Genomic DNA, 19,164 nt, shown 5'->3' with positions numbered 1-19,164 from the left:
TATTGTAATACTACATAATGACCGCGACTTCGTCCGCGTGGATTTAGGGTTTCAAAAATCCCTTGAGAACTCTATAATTTTCCAGGATAAAAGTAGCCTAATGTGCTTCCCCGGGATGTAAGCTAACTCAAAATCGATATCGAATTTTTAACTGTTGGTCCGTGAAAACCTAGCAGACAGACATACTTTCGCATTTAGAATATTACTAGCTGATGCCCGCGACTTCGTCGGCGTGGAATTAGGTTTTATAAAAATCCCGTGGGAACTCTTTTATTTTCCGGGATAAAAAGTAGCCTATTTCACTCTGCAGGTCTTTATATATACCCATGCAAAAAATCACGTCAATCCGTTGCACCGTTGCGAAGTGATTGAAGGACAAACCAACAAACCAACAAACCAACAAACCAACAAACAAACACACTTTCGCATTTATAATAAGGGTACTGATTAGGGATATGGATTTTCAATTTAAAAAAAACTTAACAACTTGAACTAATTCTTGCGCTTACTTCGCTTGCATTTCTTAATAGTGAGCCTCCAAAACGCCATCCTAAAATCGGGCGAATAGAATGCGTAGATAAAAGGATTGATCGCCGAATTAAACCAACCTAACCAAGTCAAGACATACATCAAAACAGAATTGACATAATCAGTTGGTATGAAAGGTGTTAATAAATAGTACAGGAAAAAAGGTAGCCAGCAAGCTATGAAACCTCCTACGACTAGGCTCAACGTTTGAGCGGTTTTGGTTTCTCTTCGTAAGGATGATACCCGGTTTTCCATGTGTTCCTTGGATGAAAAGGTTCTGTGGCGAGTGTGGGTAGTCCCTTTGTATTTGAAGTTGGATTTGTATGCGAAGTCGTAGAGGCGTGATTCCTTTTCTTGGTTGGACCTGTATGAAGAAATAAATTCATTAATTTGATGTATGCATATAACATTATACTTATACAATTTTTCTTTGACAGACAGACAGATTAATATTAATCAGAATTCAGAGTAAACGCTTTATCGATTTGTCTTAGCCTCAGTTCTTCTTCTTCTTCTCGAGTCAACGGTCACTTCAAACACGGGTCCAAAAAGCCGCAACTGCGATAGCTCTGTCTTAAAGCTAGCCATCGGCATCGTTGTGAAAAGATTAGTCAGCCTACTTATCCGTTTGTGTAGTGGCTGCTTCAAGGGACGCCGGGTGCTTGTGATCGGTATAAAACTAAGCACCACGCGTGGAGGCTCTTTTCATGTCCCCTCAGTAACTTACCCTCTAACAAATAAACCTGGAATAGCGGTGGAATAGTTATACTCTGTTTTGTCTTTCTCTGTCATCAGTAATTTGACATTCGAAGGCAATAGACAAAACAGAGTATAATTATTCCACCGCTATTCCAGGTATATTTGTTAGAGGGTAAAATGTTTACTGAGGCTAAGGCTGAGGGGATAGGGGATGGACTTGGCTCGGAATTAAGTGTCAGTTAAAGTAAGACAGATTTATATCAGTGACATAAATCCATCTCGCTCTGACTGTAACTTAAGTCTGAGCTCAGTTAAAGTACGCTTATCCTCATCATCACCATCAACCGATAGACGTCCACTGTTGGACATAGGTCTCTTGTAAAGATTTCCACACGCCCCCATCTTGCGTTGCCGGAATCCAACGGCTTCCTGCGACTCGTTATGCATCATAGTTTTTGATTTATCATGCAAAATATCGAAAAAATACAATTGTAGTAGGGATCCCTCCTACTACAAACTACTACGTAGCGTGACTCACACTTGGCCGGTTTTTAAATCTTTAATCTTCAAAAGTACGCTCTTTAAATCCCAGCTTAAGTAAAACAACCTGTACTTAGACTGTCGTCGTTTTTCGCTTCGGAAGCAGCATGGGCATCTCTGCTCACTCTGTAACGAGGTTTCGCTGAGAGCGGTTGATGTTTTAGACGGTTGCTTACAGGCGTTCTGTCTCAGCGACAGTTTGTCCGACCCAGAGTCTGACTCCGAACGTATGCAGGATAAGTTGGATTTCTGTAACAAAAAACCCACTTTAGTCCTAGTAAGTTGTGATATAGTAGTTAGGAAGTCCGCCTTCTAATCGGAGGTCGGGGTTTAATCCCGGGCACCTCTAACTTTTCGGAGTTATGTGCGTTTTAAGCAATTAAATATCACTTGCTTTTACGGTGAAGGAAAACATCGTGAGGAAACCTGCATGCCTGAGAGTTCTCCATAATGTTCTCAAAGGTATGTGAAGTCTACCAATCCGCACATGGCCAGCGTGGTAGACTATGGCCAAAACCCTTCTCACTCTGAGAGGAGACTCGTACTCTGTAGTGAGAGGTTGATCATGATGATGATGATTAATCCTATAGTTTCGCCAAGGTTTGCACCTCTATAATACGCGACAGAAAGTAATGCACATCGACATTTAGGAAGGAGAAAGCAGATTTGTAGAGCGTGGTCCCTGTTATTGAGACCGACAAAACGTCATGTATGTACTTTACATAGTCGAAATTTTAAAGTCCTTGCTTTTGAAAATGATAACAAACTTGGGCTAAGTCAAAAAACTTTTTTAGAGCCTCAATAGCTCAACCGGTAATGGAGTGGACTTAAAACCGAAAGGCCGACGGTTCAAACCCCGCCCGTTGCACTATTGTCGTACCTACTCCTAGCACAAGCTTGACGCTTAATTGGAGAGGAAAGGCTAATATTCTATTTAAAAAAAAAAACTGAAAATACTTGGTCAATAGAGTGGGATATTATTTTTCGTTCATCCACTAAAAAAATTAAGTACCTTGCCACATTTAGAAGAAGTGCTAGAAAGCTGTTGGTGTCTCCTGGCCACCACACAGGATATCCTGGCATACACGTACACCATAACGATCATTGGCAGAAAGAAGGAGCCCATGGCTGAGAACACCACGTAGCCAGGGTTCTGGTTGTAGCGACAGACGCCGCCTTGGTTGTGATCTGGTTCGTACCTAATAGAAAAACAGAGAGGTATTAGATTTTCAGAGCTATGGTGAAATTAATAGATTTCGATGGTTTGCGTAATTCGTAGATAGAGTAATAAAGGTAGATTGAAGATACTGTGTAACCGCGTATGAGATAGCGATAGCACGACGTAACGATGAATAACACGACAATTATTACCATTGTTTAGTAGTCAATATTTGTATTAACCGATCAACAATATTTGTATTAAACGTTTTTTATGTGAAAACAAGTAAATAACTAATGAGAAATACAATAACGCCACGAATTATCAAAGTTTGTTCTGCAACTAAAGTTGCATTTCTTGTTTGTATTCTTGAAAAAAACCAGTTACATTATAAGGGACAAAAAATAGGTTAGCTCTGTTTATCACATTAGTAACTTTATCTGTGCTCTCTTTTTAGTGTGAATGCGAAAGCAAACGTTCCTGTATCTACCTTTATTACTCTATCTACGGCGTAATTCTAATATACGTACGTCTATGCTCAGCGTGGTGGACTGTAGCCCATAGACAATAGAGGAGGACGATGGTATGAGATGATGATGATGGATGATAGTGAAACTTCACAATTCTAAATATAAGACTCTATATGGACTCTATGTCTATTTTTGGTTTGAAAATATTTTACTATTTTAGGTAGGTCTAGGTACCTACCTATAGTAATAGGTAGCCTAACTTTGATTAGAATAATAGGCAGCAAATATTATAATGTTTAGATTAGAATTTGCCAAGTCTATGAACAAACATATCTAAATACATACCTACTTAAGACAAATATTGCTTAGAATAGACCCAAATCAGACTTTGATAGTTGCCTGAAATTATTATGTGAGTTCCAACAGAACTAAATAATGTACATATGGCAGTGAATTTAAAATATATCCGTAATTTAAAACAAACTCGTTGAAATCTTCTAAAATACTTCCTGTGGCACGGTGCACCTCTGAAGTAGGTACTCCTACCCTTTTGACGACCTCCCTGGCGCAGTGGTGAGCGCTGTGGTCTTATTAGTGGGAGGTCCCGGGTTCGATTTCTGGCAGGTGAAATTTGGGATTTTATAATTTCTAAATTTTCTCTGGTCTGCTGGGAGGCTTCGGCCGTAGCTAGTTACCACCCTACCGGCAAAGCCACGCCGTCAAGTGATATAGCGTACCGGTACAATGCCGTGTAGAAACCACAGGGATATGGGTTTAATAAAAACTGCCATACCCCTTCCAGGTTAGCCCGCTACCATCTTAGACTGAATCAGCACTGTGAGATTGCAGTCAAGGGCTACCAAGTATCTGAATAAAAAAATAAAAAACTCAAGGAATATTTTATCCCCCTGAACTAAACAAGACCTCAAAAATACTAAACGGATTCTTTCATTTTATTGCTGACACGGTTACACTGCACTGCACTGCTCTCATTTACCTATCTTGCTCTGATTTTATCTCTTTATGGAACTAGCGTTAAACCTATCAGCGAGTAACATTGTAAAGAAGATTTTTATTTATTTTTATGCATCATAGTTTTTGGTTTATCGAGCAAAATGTCGGAAAAAATACCCGAGTACGGAACCCTCGGTGCGCGAGTCTGACTCGCACTTGGCCGATATTATTATAATCTCGTCCATATTCTGTAAAGAGTTTCTGTCCATACCATTTTATCTTTTCCTCAAAATTGTTAGTTTAAAGGACTTACCATCCAAACATAGGGGGACAGGTGATAGTCCCAGCGGAAATCCAGACAAAGAAGATCATAGTCAGCGCCAGCTTCTTGGATCTTCTTCTTCTAGAGTACGTCAGCGGCCTGGTGACGGCGAGGTATCTGTCCACACTTATGGCGCAGAGGGAGAGGATGGAAGCCGTGCAGAGGAGGATGTCCAGGCTGATCCAGATGTCGCATAGGATCCAGCCTAGTTCCCATTTACCTAGGAAAGAAAGTATATTAGTATGATTAATGCTAAGGTGATAGCGATTAAGAGGCCTAGTGATTAAGATGTGTGCCTCCTATTTGGAGGGTCGGGACTTCGATCCCAGGCACGCACCTCTAACTTTTGTTTTACAAAAGAATATTAGCCATGGCACTTGACTAACATTCCCCTGTCCTCTCCAATTAGGCGTGAAGCTTGTGCTAGGAGTAGGTACGACAATAGTGCAACGGGTGGGGTTTGAACCGCCGACTTTTCGAATTTCAGTCCGCATCTTTAACCGTTGAGTTATTGAGGCTTCTTAATTTAATTTAATTTCGAAATCATCATGACGCAACATTAAATAATTATGAATATAATATGTATATTTTTATTCAGATACACATGACTGCACTCTCACCTGGTGGTAAGTGATGATACAGTCTAAGATGGAAGCGGGCTAACCTGGAAGGGGTATGGTAGTTTTTATTAAACCTACACCCCTTTGGTTTCAACACGGCATCGTACCGGAACGCTAAATCGCTTGGTGGCCCGGTTTTGCCGGTAGGGTGGTAAATAGCCACGGCCGAAGCCGTCCACCAGACCAGACCAGAAATTTAGAAATTATGAAATTCCTAACCACTGCCAGAACCTCCCACTAATAAGACAAAAGCGCTACTACTGCGCCAGTGGTAAAAAAATCGAAATCCACGCGGATGAAGTCGAGGGCATACTCTAGTCCATACTTCCATACTAATATTATAAATGCGAAAGTGTGTCTGTCTGTCTGCTAGCTTTTCACGGCCCAACCGCTCAACCGATTTTGATGAAATTTGGTACAGATGTTAGCTTATATCCCGGGGAAGGACCCGGAAAATCCCAGAAATTTTTCCCACGGGAAGAGTTCCCACGGGATTTCAAAAAACCTAAATCCACGCGGACGAAGTCGCGGGCATCATCTAGTAATTAATAGTGTAGCTCTATCAATGTAACAAATTAGATACCTACACCTATCTGTCTATAGGATATAGACTTGCGTGCAACTGAATGTAAAGCTGATTGCTTCTATGCAGCATCAAAGAGAGAGCAAGCTCAAAAGGTTGGTTGACTTGACTTGATAGGCGTAATACTAAAGTGAAGCCATCTAACCCATCCCTGAGTGGCTTGTGTACACCACAGAATTCAAAATATGGTGATAGAAATAGTAGCACTACCGTGACAGCCAGGCACGTAGCTGATTTTTAACATTTCATTTGCAACTCCATTATGATCATCATAATTTCAACCCATCACCAGCTTATTATTTAGTATGGGTCTCCTCTCAGAATGAGAAAGTTTTGAGCATAATCTACCATGCTGGCCATAGCGGATAGGTAGACTTCACACACCTTGGTGCCTTGAGAATTTTATGGTTTTTTTTTACTATCTACACTGTCCATACTAATATTATAAATGGGAAAGTGTGTCTGTCTGCTAGCTTTTCACGTCCCAACAGTTCCACCGATTTTGATGAATTTTGGTACAGAGTTAGCTTACATACCGGGGAAGGACATATGTTACTTTTTATCCCGGAAAATTAAAGAGTTCCCACGGGATTTTTCAAAAACCTAAATCCACGCAGACGAAGTCGCGGGCATTACCTAATATAAATATGAGTATTAATTCTCTTGTATGCAGATTTCCTTACGATGTTTTTTTCACCGTTAAAACAAGTAAGTAAAAGGCACATAACTCAGAAAAGAGGTGCGTGTCGGGGCTCAAACAAGCCGAAATCTGAACCACTAAGCTGCCACCGCCTTTACTTGCAACTCATACAAAATGATGTCCTTATCATCCAAAGCAAAGTATCAATGAAAAAATTTATCAATCTGTAAATCTATTCAACTAAAATGTACGTATTTTACAAAAATTTACTGATGTTGCACTGCACATCAGTTCGGTGACAATATAGTACACAATACAATGACGTTTCTTTACTTCTATTCGTCATAATTCTGTGATTGTAGACTGTACAATTTCAAAGGCATATTTCTCTCTGTTTGATCCGTAGATATGTTACATTACATGTTAGGTATTACTATATAGTGTTTACGAATTGGCTAGATTGTTTGTAGTCAAATAATACTGCATTCCATCTCCTGAAAGCTTAGTTATACCTATATTTTACGAAATTCAATTCAACAGTATGAGATTTGCCCCGTAATATTAAATGAATTCAATGTCGCTCAGCGAGCTATGGCAAGGCATACAGCATAATGCTGAGCTGGGCATACAGCTTAATGCTGAGTTGGGCATACCTACAGCATAATGCTGAGCTGGGATCCTTTTTCGGGTTGTGCCATACATGACAGTTTGTTCCGGCGCTTTTTTTGCTTGAAGCACGTTGGGCTTGGAAGAAGCGCCGGAATAACCAGCTCTTAGTTATAAGATGTTATGTGTGGCACAGTTTGGTAAATAAACGTCTTTTCTTTCTTTCTTTCTATGAAGAGAGCTATTTTCCTTCGTAGGATAAAATATGATGAGAAAATCGGCCGGAGAATGTCACTGACATAGACCAACCATCAGCACGTTAAAGTGGCATACAAGGCCATGCTTGTTGGCCAAAGAAACACTTATTTATCACTGCCCTTAATATAAATGCATAACTGTGTTTCTTTGTTGGTTTCTCCTCCGGAATCCAAATTATTTCTGTCCGAAATTTCGTAAGATCTATCAGACCAACAGACACACTTTCGCATTTGTAATATTAGTGTGGAGGTATGGATAATATGCATAAATAGCTCACAGCGCCTGGGTCTAGAAACTTGATATTTTTGCTTGATAACGCAGCCTCCTACTAAAAATATTTTTCAGTATTTTGTTGCGTGATCATTAAAACATTAATTCACGCGGACGAAGTCACGAGGAAAAACTTGTAAAGTCATATTGTGATAGTATGCTCCCTCTTGATCGATTTTTGATGTAATTTGTGACTGAAAAGAGACTGAAAAGGCCACGGTAGGTAATTATTTGGAAACGCTTTCACTACGTAACGAGCGTCAATCATTTTAAAAAGCTTTTACCTACCTATCATCAATTTTCACTCGATTTTGATTTTAGCTGTAAGTATTATGTAGCTACCTATGTTAGTTTTTATTTACGCTCACTTTTTACATGACATAGCTTGTGCCATTTATGATCTAACTAGCTGAAGCCCACGACTTCGTCCGCGTGGATTTAGGGTTTTAAAAATCCCGTGGGAACTCTGTGAACTGTGATTTTCCGGGATAAAATGTAGCCTATGTCACTCTCCAGTCTCCACGTACCAATGCAAAAAATCACGTTGATCCGTTGTTCTGTTGCGACTTGATTGAAGGACAAACCAACAAATCAACAAACAAACACATGCACATTTTTTTAAAGAATATTAGCCAAGTTTATCATGCTGACTAATCCCCTCCAATTAAGTGTAAAGCTCTAGTGCTAGGAGTAGGTACGACAATAATAGTACAACGAGTGGGGTTTGAACCGGCAACCTTTCGGGTATCAGTCCGCTCCTTTAACCGTTGAGCTATTGAAGCTAAATTTATAATAATGGGTAGTGAAAATAACAAAGTAGTTAAACAAAAAAAGGGGTTTAATGTTTTTAGAATTCATGTAAGTATGTATGCATGCATGTCAGTTTCTTTATTCGACAATAACTTCTAAATGGGTCCACACAGGCTCTTCAAAAATCTTTATCTACTCGGACATAGTCGGGGCCAAAAGCTAGCCATTTATTGTATTTACTTTAACAATTTAGCTTTCCCTCTGAGTTTGTTTATTGTCTAAATGGAATCACTAAATTCTATCTCCATTTCCCAAGTATTGCGAGAGATTGTCTAATAAATAATTTTCCCATTTCTCATAATAATATAGTCTGTATAGTAATTAACACAGCGCTATATATCCGTACATAAATTACATGTAACTGATTAAAGCTATGATATGAATAGACGGCCAGGTAAAGTCATAATTCTATGCTGTTAATATTTCAAGCTCTAGACAGATCGTTTGAGGCTAGACATCCAGATAGTAGGATCTCACATAGTACCTGGATATGATAGTACATTCAACCTCAGTGCAAAGCAGACGTTCCTTATCAGAAAATTGAAATGAAAATATCAGAAAAGCGGTGAAGTAAAAAATATTCCAATGTTTTACTGCAAAACCCTAAGACTAAAACTTACAATTTCACGGCCATGATAGGCAATTTTTTTCATTTCAATATCTTTTAAATATTAAAAAATAATGAATGGATGTTGAAGTAAATAGAATATAACGACAACGACCCCACTCACTGGTGCAGTGGTGAGCGTCCACTGTACCAGTGAGGTCCTGTAATTGAAAGGTTCCGGGTTCGATTCCCGGCAGGTGCAATTTGGGAAATTAAAATTTCTAATTTGTCTCTGGTCTGATCTAATATGAGGCATTAACACCCTACCGGCAAAAGCCGTGCCGCCAAGCAATTTAACATTCGGGGATGATGACTCGTAGAAAGCAATCGGGGGTATGGGTGTAAAGAAAATGCCATATCCCTTCCAAGGTAGCCCGCTTCCATCTTAGACTGCATCCGACTTGTATCGGATAAGAAAAAGTTCAACTTACCACTTTTATGAACAGCGATAGCTGGTGGCATAACGAATATGCCAACAAGTAGATCTGCCGCTGCCAAACTGGTTACAAAACAATTAGTAACAGTTCTAAGTCTCTTTGTCGTCGCTTCAGCCGATATTATCAAAGTATTACAACTATGAGCAAATAAATAAGAATTCAACTTACCAGTTATATGTACAGCTATAGTGGATGGCATAACGAATATGCCAACAAGTAAATCTGCCGTTGCCAAACTGGTTACAAAGCAATTGGTAACAGTTATGTCTCTTCGTCGTCACTACCGCCGATATTATCAAAGTATTACAACTATGAGCAAATAAATAATAATTCAACTTACCAGTTATATGAACAGCGATAGCGGGTGGCATAACGAATATGCCAACAAGTAGATCTGCCGCTGCCAAACTGGTTACAAAACAATTAGTAACAGTTCTAAGTCTCTTTGTCGTCGCTACAGCCGATATTATCAAAGTATTACAACTATGAGCAAATAAATAATAATTCAACTTACCAGTTATATGAACAGCGATAGCGGGTGGCATAACGAATATGCCAACAAGTAGATCTGCCGCTGCCAAACTGGTTACAAAACAATTAGTAACAGTTCTAAGTCTCTTCGTCGTCACTACCGCCGATATTATCAAAGTGTTACCTATTACTGTCACAACTATGAGAAGAAATAGTATCGTTACCACTGTCACTTCATACACATCATAGTTATCACCCGCATCACACATATCACTAAAACCCGTTACATTATTGATAGTTTTATCACTGTTATTAGAATCGTTACAGAATATCTGCGGAATTTTTTCATCTACAGTTCTTATTATATGATATATGTTTTCGGTTGCATTGAACTCTTTTTCTTGTATGTTTTCTATAACTAGTTCTGTTTCTATTCCTTCGGTTGTGTTCCATTTTAATATGTTCTCAATAAGTTCCGGGTCAGATACTGCAATCATGGAATCACACTGTTCTTTGAATCCGATTACGTAAGTCCATTTTCTGGAACAAAGAAAAATTATTAGAATTGTCAATTGATTTTGTGATAGAGAAAGGCGCGTCTTTGTTATTGCATTACTTCCAATAAAAAGAAAGGTTCAATTTAATTTGTAAGTGCGACAATGCGAGAAACTTAAGGTTAGCAATAAGTATTGGCCAAATCGTTTAGCGATGCCTTTCCACCAGACATGTGCGATGTAGCTAAACGGTGATTGAAGTTGAAGCTAAGCTACGAAACGACGTGTGCGTTAGTTATAGTATACGCAAAACCTGAAAGCAGTTTGTTCAGAATCAGTAACAGAATCGATTGCAATCATTTTTATTACAGGCTATATTTTGACCAAAATACTTTAAAATCCTGCAAGTTTGAACTCCTAGTTGAATGGCCGCATGTGCAGCTGATTCAAGCCGCGCAAGCGGGAGCGCGCACGATCGACGCCAGCTGCCGTCCCTTTCGCTCACAGCCACTTACTTGGAGTGACCATGTTTTTTGAGGACAGCGACTCAACAGGACAAACTTTCCGTAAATTACCCGTGATCTGCCCCACGTTGGGCGCCAATGTAATAGATTCCACTGTAGTGTTACAATGGTTACAAAAACACTTACACTGTACCGTTACAATGGTTACAGTAGTAGTTGTAATTGTATAGGCAATGTGGACTAACCGTTAAGTTATTGGCCATTATAGGAAGATTGGATTTTAGGCAATAGATACCAATATACCAATTTACAGAATGGCATTTAAAAACCGAATTTGCGGCGGTCTGTAAATTATTACATTGGTTTATTTTCGTTCACGAGCTTATGTTTCATTTTGAAGACATCCTGAGAAAGAAGTTATTATGGAGAAAAAGCCGTGAAAAAGCTAGGGTTCACTTTTTAGAGTTCCGGATCCGTCGCCAACCCTATCACTAAGCCTCCGCTGTCCGTCCGTCCATCCATTCATCCATCTGTCTGTTGGGCTGTGTCTCGTGAACCATAAATAGGTGGAAAGTTGAAATTTTCACAGAATGTTTATTTCTATTGCTGCTATAACAACAAATAATAAAAATTTCAAAATGGCAGCCATAGAAATTAAAAAAATTAAAAACTTGTACGATGGTACGAAACCCTACGTGTACAAGCTCGACTCGCACTTGACCGATTTTTTATCGTACCGGAACGCTAAATCTCTTGGCGGCACGGCTCTAGCCACGGCCGCAGCCTCCCGGTGTATTTGTTTGTTAGTTTGTTGCTTAATTGGTTTGTTGGATTGTCCTTCAATCAGGTTGCAATGGAGCAACGTATCGACGTGTTTTTTTGTATGGGTATAGTTTAAGACCTGGAGAGTGACATAGGCTACTTTTTATCCTGGAAAATCAAAGTGTTCCCACGGGATTTTTATAAACCTAAATCCACGCGTACGAAGTCGCGGGCATCAGCTAGCGATGAATATTCTCTGCTTGATATTTTGGTCTCTTAAAGGAAATTTTCTGATGTCAATTTTCGAGGATATAAAAATCTTTACAAACAATAGAAAATATTCCTCTAAATTGATCGAGGAAATATTGCTTGAAGGGGAAAGAAAGGGGTTCTAAATGCTCAACGAAATTAATCTGAAGAAAAAGTTATAAAGAGAAATTTCTTCTCCGTAAAGTGGCAATGGAGGTTGGATCTCGTGAGTAAAAACCGTGTAATTAGAGCTAAGTAGGTACTGATTACGGACTCAGAAAATTCTAGAGAGATGTTAAGGAAGAAAAAGCTTTTTCTGAGGTTTTGGGGTTCTGTACCTCAAAAGGAAAAAGGAAAGGAAAGGAAAACCCTTATAGGATCGCTTTGTTGTCTGTCTATCTGTCGAGTCTGTAAAAAAAAGGGAATCAAAATGTATAGGATAATTCCAGCAGTCCTAGAATCATGAAATTGGGCAGGTATGTAAGTAGTATAGCACAAGTAAAAGAGATAATCCGAAAACTGTGAATTTGTGGTTACATCAGAAAAAAAATTAAAAGTATTCAAGAAAAAATAATAAGATTACTAAATGAAAAAAGAAAAGGTGACTGACTGACTAACTGATCTATCAACGCACAGCTGAAACTACTGAACGGATCGGGCTGAAATTTGGCATGCAGATACCTATTATGACACAAGAAGACTAACACTAAGGAAGGCATTTTGAAAATTCAACCCCGAGGGGTAAACTAGGGGTTTGAAATTTGTGTAGTCCACGCGGACAAAGTCGCGAACATAAGCTAGTAAAATATAATATAATAGATTTTTACTTAAGTGAACTTATACAAGTGCTTTTGAATCGTCAAAATAATTTACCAGACCCTTGACTAGGTAAACAAAAACATCAGACAAGTTAAAAGACCCGCTGGATATGGGCACAAAACCTTTGAAATGTAGAATTGCCTTTGAAGAGACCTATGTCTCAGACGGACACTAAGACACTTTGTACAAATAGTCGAAGAGCCGGGAGATTTTTTTCTCCAGTAAACCTCCTAATATCTATTTAATATTTATACTAGCTTATGCTGGCGACTTCGTCCGCGTGGACTACACAAATTTCAAACCCCTATTTCACACCCTTAAGAGTTGAATTTTCAAAAATGCTTTCTTAGCGGATGCTGAAGTTACAATAGCTATCTGCGTGCCAAATTTCAGCCCGATCCGTCCAGTAGTTTGAGCTGTGCGTCGATAGATCAGTCAGTCAGTCAGTCAGTCACCTTTTCCTTTTATATTGTACGGGAGCGGTGTGCAGGCTCGACCGTACCAAAGGGGAGATCTCCCACCGAGCAGTTGGTTGTGCTCGGTAGCGCCAGGCTGGGCCGACGGTTATGTCTTGAAACTTCTATATATAGTCCAGATTGCAGAAAACTCCGTTAGTGCGATAGCTATCGGCGGTAAATTTGTTCGGGACTACGTCATCGATTGAACAGCGCCATCTAGTTTCTATTGTGGCAACCGCCACATCACTCTCCTCCGAGATGAACGCGTAGTGTGAAGCAGTGAAGAGAGGTGGCGTTGTAGCGTGAAGGCGTGTGAAGGAAGGGCAATGGCTGCTAACCATCCAGAGAAGCGGTGGACCAGGACGCTTGTAGCTGGTGATGGAGTGCAGAGCCATTGTGCCCCGAAGCTGTGGCTACATCCGTCTTACAGGCCTCGATGTGCTTGCTGTTGCTGCTTGTAGACTTGGAGTTGGAGGAGACGTCGGGCTTGCGGTGTGTGATCCAAAGGTGTTGCGGTGTATGCGATCACCCTTGATCACGTTATGTGCGCAGTGCTGTGGTGTGCGGTTGACCTTCGATGATGTCGGCTGTTCTAGTGTGCGATCACTCTTGTATCAACGTCGGCTGTTGTAGTGTGCGACCACTCTTGATTTCGTCGGTTGTTGAGGTGTGCGACCATTCTTGATCACGTCGGGGTCACCAATGTACGGGAGCGGTGTGCAGGCTCGACCGTACCAAAGGGGAGATCTCCCACCGAGCAGTTGGTTGTGCTCGGTAGCGCCAGCTGGGCCGACGGTTATGTCTTGAAACTGCTATATATAGTCCAGATTGCAGAAAACTCCGTTAGTGCGATAGCTATCGGCGGTAAATTTGTTCGGGACTACGTCATCGATTGAACAGCGCCATCTAGTTTCTATTGTGGCAACCGCCACAATATATTTAGATTTCAGGGCCCATGAATATTGTGACATTTTATTATTTTTTAACTATTTTATAAAATTACTATTACTTTTGTTTCTTTTTCTTTCTTTTCTTTCTGGGGATACCGTGGACAGGTGAGGTTGACCAGTGGAGCGTTGGATGGAGATGCACTTACTCCCTTACCCCCTTATTTTATGTTGATGGTAGATTTTTTTTTCATGCTGACTAATATTCCCCTTTCCCCTCCAATTAAGCGTAGCTTGTGCTAAGAGTAGGTACGACAATAGTGCAACGGCTGGGGTTTGAACCGGCGACCTTTCAGTTTTCAGTCCGCTCTTTTAACCGTTAAGCTATCGATTAATGTGTCTCCTCCATAGTAATTTTAATCCCCCGGCTCTCAGACTAAAAGAAAATGTTAAAGTGTATCTCCGCGTAGAAGGTGAACTAAAGAAAAAAAATTACCCTTTTCCGTTTCGTTTAAACGCTTTTATGTGACCTCAATACGTGATCTCAGGTTAATTTAGCAGACAAACGTGATTTTCCTCTAGGTATGTTCATTTAAGATACAATTTTCTGTCTTTGACATATATCATAGAGATAGATAACTGGTTTCACTTCGCTTACATAAGATTTCACTTTGAATTTTTCTCTTTGATTAAATCTTTCAGAACTCGGACTCGGAATAGCTGGATGCCGCTTGTTCATTCATCATGATTAACCCCTCACCGATCTACTACTGTTCTGATCACGAGCCTTCTCTAAGGGTGAGATCTATAGAGCGCACTCTGACTTAGCTTAGACTTAAGACGAGTTAGTGTAAGTTAGTGTAAGTTAAAACGAGACAGCTATATATCTCTCACATAAATCTGTCTCGTTTTAACTCAATTTTAAGTCAAAGAGCATAGTCAAAGTGCGCTCTATAGATCTCCAACCTTAGAATGAGTAGGGGTTTTTTTAAATAGAGATAGCGAGCATACAAGCAGGCGGGTCACCTGATGTTAAGTGATTACCGCCGCCCATGAACATTTGCAGCACCAGAGGAATTGGAGGAAGCGTTGCCGGCCTTTTAGGAATTTGTTGTCCGCCCCTTGAATAACCCCATGTTGTATTCTAGTGGGAACACCGCCGATGGGAGTTGGTTCCACAGTTTGCATGTGCGTGGAAAGAAGGATCTGGCACAGCGGACGGTCGAAGTGCACCAGACACCCAGGTGGTGAAGGTAAAATTCCTTACGGTGGCGCGTGGTGCAGTTGTAGAAAAATGAGGGTGGAATGAGGTCAAAAGGGTTTTGTTTAAATTTGTAGCGTTCACTAAAATTTTGAGTCTTAGCAATATTATAAAAAGGATGCAGATGCTCTAAATTTAGTTTAGAGACAACAGAATCGGTGCCAACCGGCTATTGGATCAGAATTTAAGAGAACTTTATTCGTAGCACGTTCCGAACAAACGTAGTTTGGTACTCATTTGAATTTACCAACCAATCAAATTTAGATTTAGATTAACCAATCAAACTCAATAAAACTTTGTAGACACGAATTGAAAATCTATACTAATATTATAAATGCGAACGTGTGTCTGTATGTCTGCCTTACTATGCTAGCTTTTCTTGGCCCATCCATTTTGAAATTTGATACCGAGATAGCTAGCTTGCACCCCGGGAACATGGACATAAGCTACTTTTTTAGGTTTCCGTACCTCAAAAGGAAAAATGGAACCCTTATAGGATCACTTTGTTGTCTGTCTGTCTGTCTGTCGGTCTGTCAAGAAACCTACAGGGTACTTCCCGTTGACCTAGAATCATGAAATTTGGCAGGTAGGTAGGTAGATCTTATAGCTGACATTTGGGAAAAAATCTGAAAACTGTGAATTTGTGGTTACATCACAAAAAAAAATTAAATTGTGGTCATGAACTAATAATTAGTATTTTCAACTTTCGAATTAAGATAACTATATCAAGTGGGGTATCATATGAAAGGTCTTCACCTGTGCATTCTTAAACAGATTTTTATTTATTTTTATGCATCATAGTTTTTTAATTATCGTGCAAAATGTCGAAAAAATACGACTGTAGTACGGAACCCTCATTGCGCGAGCCTGACTCGCACTTGGCCGGTCTTTTAGGTTTCCGTACCTCAAAAGGAAAATAGAACCCTTATAGGATCACTTCGTTGTCTGTCGTGTCTGTCAAGAAACCTACAGGATACTTCCCGTTGACCTAGAATCATGAAATTTGGCAGGTAGGTAGGTCTTATACTGCTATAAGACGGAAAAATCTAAAAACCGTGTATTTAGCGTTACAGGCACACACACAAAAAATTGTGGTCATGAACTAATAATTCATCATCATCATCATCATCATCAACCAATAGACGTCCACTGCTGGACCAGGTCCAGCAGTGGACCTATGTCCTGCTGCTGTATCAGTGGGCAGATACAGCCCACTGATAGACGGACGGACGGACGGGCAGCGGAAACTTAGTACTAAATAGAGCTCAGGGGGTTTGGTGTAAACAAAACAATATCCATCTTCTTTGTTCGATAATCACTATTAATTTAGGTCTTACGACTACCACTCTAATTACATAGTTTTTCCGACTCCGAACTCTTACGTTTTTTGCGAATTAACGATCCTGTACTATTTTCCTAGACATCAATTTTGTTTTGCCGCTCGTAACATTTGTGCCTTTATTATTTCCGATGGCTAATTTTATTAGTGGGTAATAAAACCGGTCAAGTGCGAGTCAGACTCGCAAAAAAGGTTCTGTATTATCAAAAAAGATAAAACACTAAGTAAGTAATAGGTAGTAAGTACTTTTTTTTTGTTTTATGGCACCTATTTTGTCTTTTTTTTTTATTTGACATTTTGTAAGGGTCTTTTACAGATGTTCTATATGGTAGCCCCATCGTTACAAACTAAATTAAAATCAAACTACATAATTAAACCTAAAACTATAACAATTTGAGAGTATCACTATTTTATTTTTTATTTTATTTTTATTCAGATACAAGTTAGCCCTTGACTGCAATCTCACCTGATGGTAAGTGATCATGCAGTCTAAGATGATAGCGGGCTAACCTGGAAGGGGTATGGCAGTTTTTATTAAACCCATACCCCTTTGGTTTCTACAACAACTAACTACAACATACAACTACTAACAAATTTATACGATTTTTTTATTATTTGTTAATTTTCACAGTGTGTATTTGTATTGCTGCTATAACAACAAATTAATTTCAACGAGGCAGCATGAAAATTAAAAAAAAATTAAAAGTTTTATTTATTTTACGATGGTACGGAACATTGTGCAAGTGCGATTCGCATTTGACGATAAATAATATTTTCGAACAATAAAATGCGCCCATACAATTTCATTTATCCATGTTTCACTTTGGTTAACTGGAAGCCTGGAAGCATTCGAATAACAAGAATAGGTACAGCAAAATTCACGTGAATTCAACTGTAAAAAGCTGCCCACTCTCATCAAATGCCGTGAAAAGCTATGACAGAGAGATGTTATTTACTAGAGGCGGTAATCTATATATATATCTATATATAAAAGGAAAAGGTGACTGACTGACTGACTGACTGAATGACTGACTGACTGACTGACTGACTGATCTATCAACGCACAGCTTAAACTACTGGACGGATCGGGCTGAAATTTGGCATGCAGATAGCTATTATGACGTAGGCATCCGCTAATAAAGAATTTTTGAAATTTCAACCCCTGAGGGGGTGAAATAGGGGTTTGAAATTTGTGTAGTCCACGCGGACGAAGTCGCGAGCATAAGCTAGTCTTTCATAAAACTGCCTCAACGTCTCTGCTGACAAAGATAAGCTTGTTATTTAGTGAACTGACGTTGTACCTCTACCACAGTTAGGGAACTTTTAACAAAACCTCGAGGCTTTGACGTCTGGCAGGCGTCAAATGTTAGTACATTTGACGCAGGTAGCCTGTAGCTCTATTTTTCTATGAATTTACGTCACCGTAGCCTAATACTTGATATACCATCGATTCAGCATCAAACCGCGAGTTCCCTCACTCAAGTTCACTTTGCTTGTACGGGATCAGTGTTGTAGGCCCAACCGTAACAATTGAAAGATCTTCCAGATCAGCCCGCTTCCATGAGATAAGTTAGACTGCACCGTCACTTACCACCAGGTGAGATTGCAGTCAAGGTTTAACTTGTATCTGAATAAAAATAAATCTTCCTCCTAGCGGGTATCATGCTGCAGCTAATCCAGCCGATATAGGGATATGGGATCAAAACTTCGTTAGCGTGATTCAGGCTGTATTTTCTATTTTCATTTCAGATTGAAGAAACCTGTGGTGCCATCTTTCCTTCAATTCATTCCTAACAATTTTTATTATAAATACCTAATAATAATACCCAATTAAAGCTAAATTCAAATATTTCAAATACAGACAACTAAAACGTGACTTATGCTTCATCAAGACTACCATCGGTTTGGAAAATAGATTCTACAGAGTAGAGCTGGCAAGAAACTCTTGGTTTCTTGCTTGCTCGGAGCAAATCTAGATGCCATTAAAAAGGATTTTCCCTATCATGCAAATGGAGGGTCAGTTATTTTTTGTGAGGATGTTTTTTGACGCCTTATGTAATGAGATTTGTACCTCTATGGTCTATAACTCAATGGTCCACAAGTTTTCTATGAATAAAGAATATTCATGTTAACTAACACTACAACAAAAACTTTGAATTGCAGCTCGTTTTCAAAGAAGTAATATTAATTAAAAAGATGGAAGTTTTCCCATTAAATAACTAGTTAATGCCTGGCATTGTGTCCGCCGTCCGGCACAACAGAACTAATTACACTGGGCTCCTGTCGCTATAACACGTAAATAATGCCACCTGTAAAAAGGTAGTACTGTATACAGTGAAGTAAAGATTGAAAAGTGGATATAAATTAAGCTTTTTATTATTTTTAGGGTTCCGTACCTCAAAAGGAAAAACGGAACCCTTATAGGATCACTTTGTTGTCTGTCTGTCTGTCTGTCTG

The 19,164-nt window shown here is 39.5% G+C and overlaps 1 protein-coding gene across 1 annotated transcript in view; it reads right to left on the bottom strand.

Annotated features, from left to right (window-relative positions):
- Nucleotides 1-315: 315 nt before the first annotated feature.
- The window catches only part of LOC117993729 (probable G-protein coupled receptor No18), a 54,437-nt gene continuing 35,588 nt past the window's right edge, over nucleotides 316-19,164 (bottom strand). The window contains exons 2-6 of the mRNA XM_034981542.2: nucleotides 10,018-10,514; nucleotides 4,664-4,892; nucleotides 2,780-2,966; nucleotides 1,835-2,016; nucleotides 316-892 (exon numbers count right to left, since the gene is read on the bottom strand). Of these exons, the coding sequence (XP_034837433.1) occupies nucleotides 493-892; nucleotides 1,835-2,016; nucleotides 2,780-2,966; nucleotides 4,664-4,892; nucleotides 10,018-10,471 (1,452 nt within the window). The 5' untranslated portion in view covers nucleotides 10,472-10,514 and the 3' untranslated portion in view covers nucleotides 316-492. The remainder of the gene's footprint in view (nucleotides 893-1,834; nucleotides 2,017-2,779; nucleotides 2,967-4,663; nucleotides 4,893-10,017; nucleotides 10,515-19,164) is intronic.

Source organism: Maniola hyperantus, chromosome 24 (assembly GCF_902806685.2).
Source record: "Maniola hyperantus chromosome 24, iAphHyp1.2, whole genome shotgun sequence".
In the NCBI taxonomy this organism is placed as follows: domain Eukaryota; kingdom Metazoa; phylum Arthropoda; class Insecta; order Lepidoptera; family Nymphalidae; genus Maniola; species Maniola hyperantus.
The sequence above is the reverse complement of the archived record's forward strand: the minus strand, read 5'-3'. Positions and strand labels throughout refer to the sequence as shown.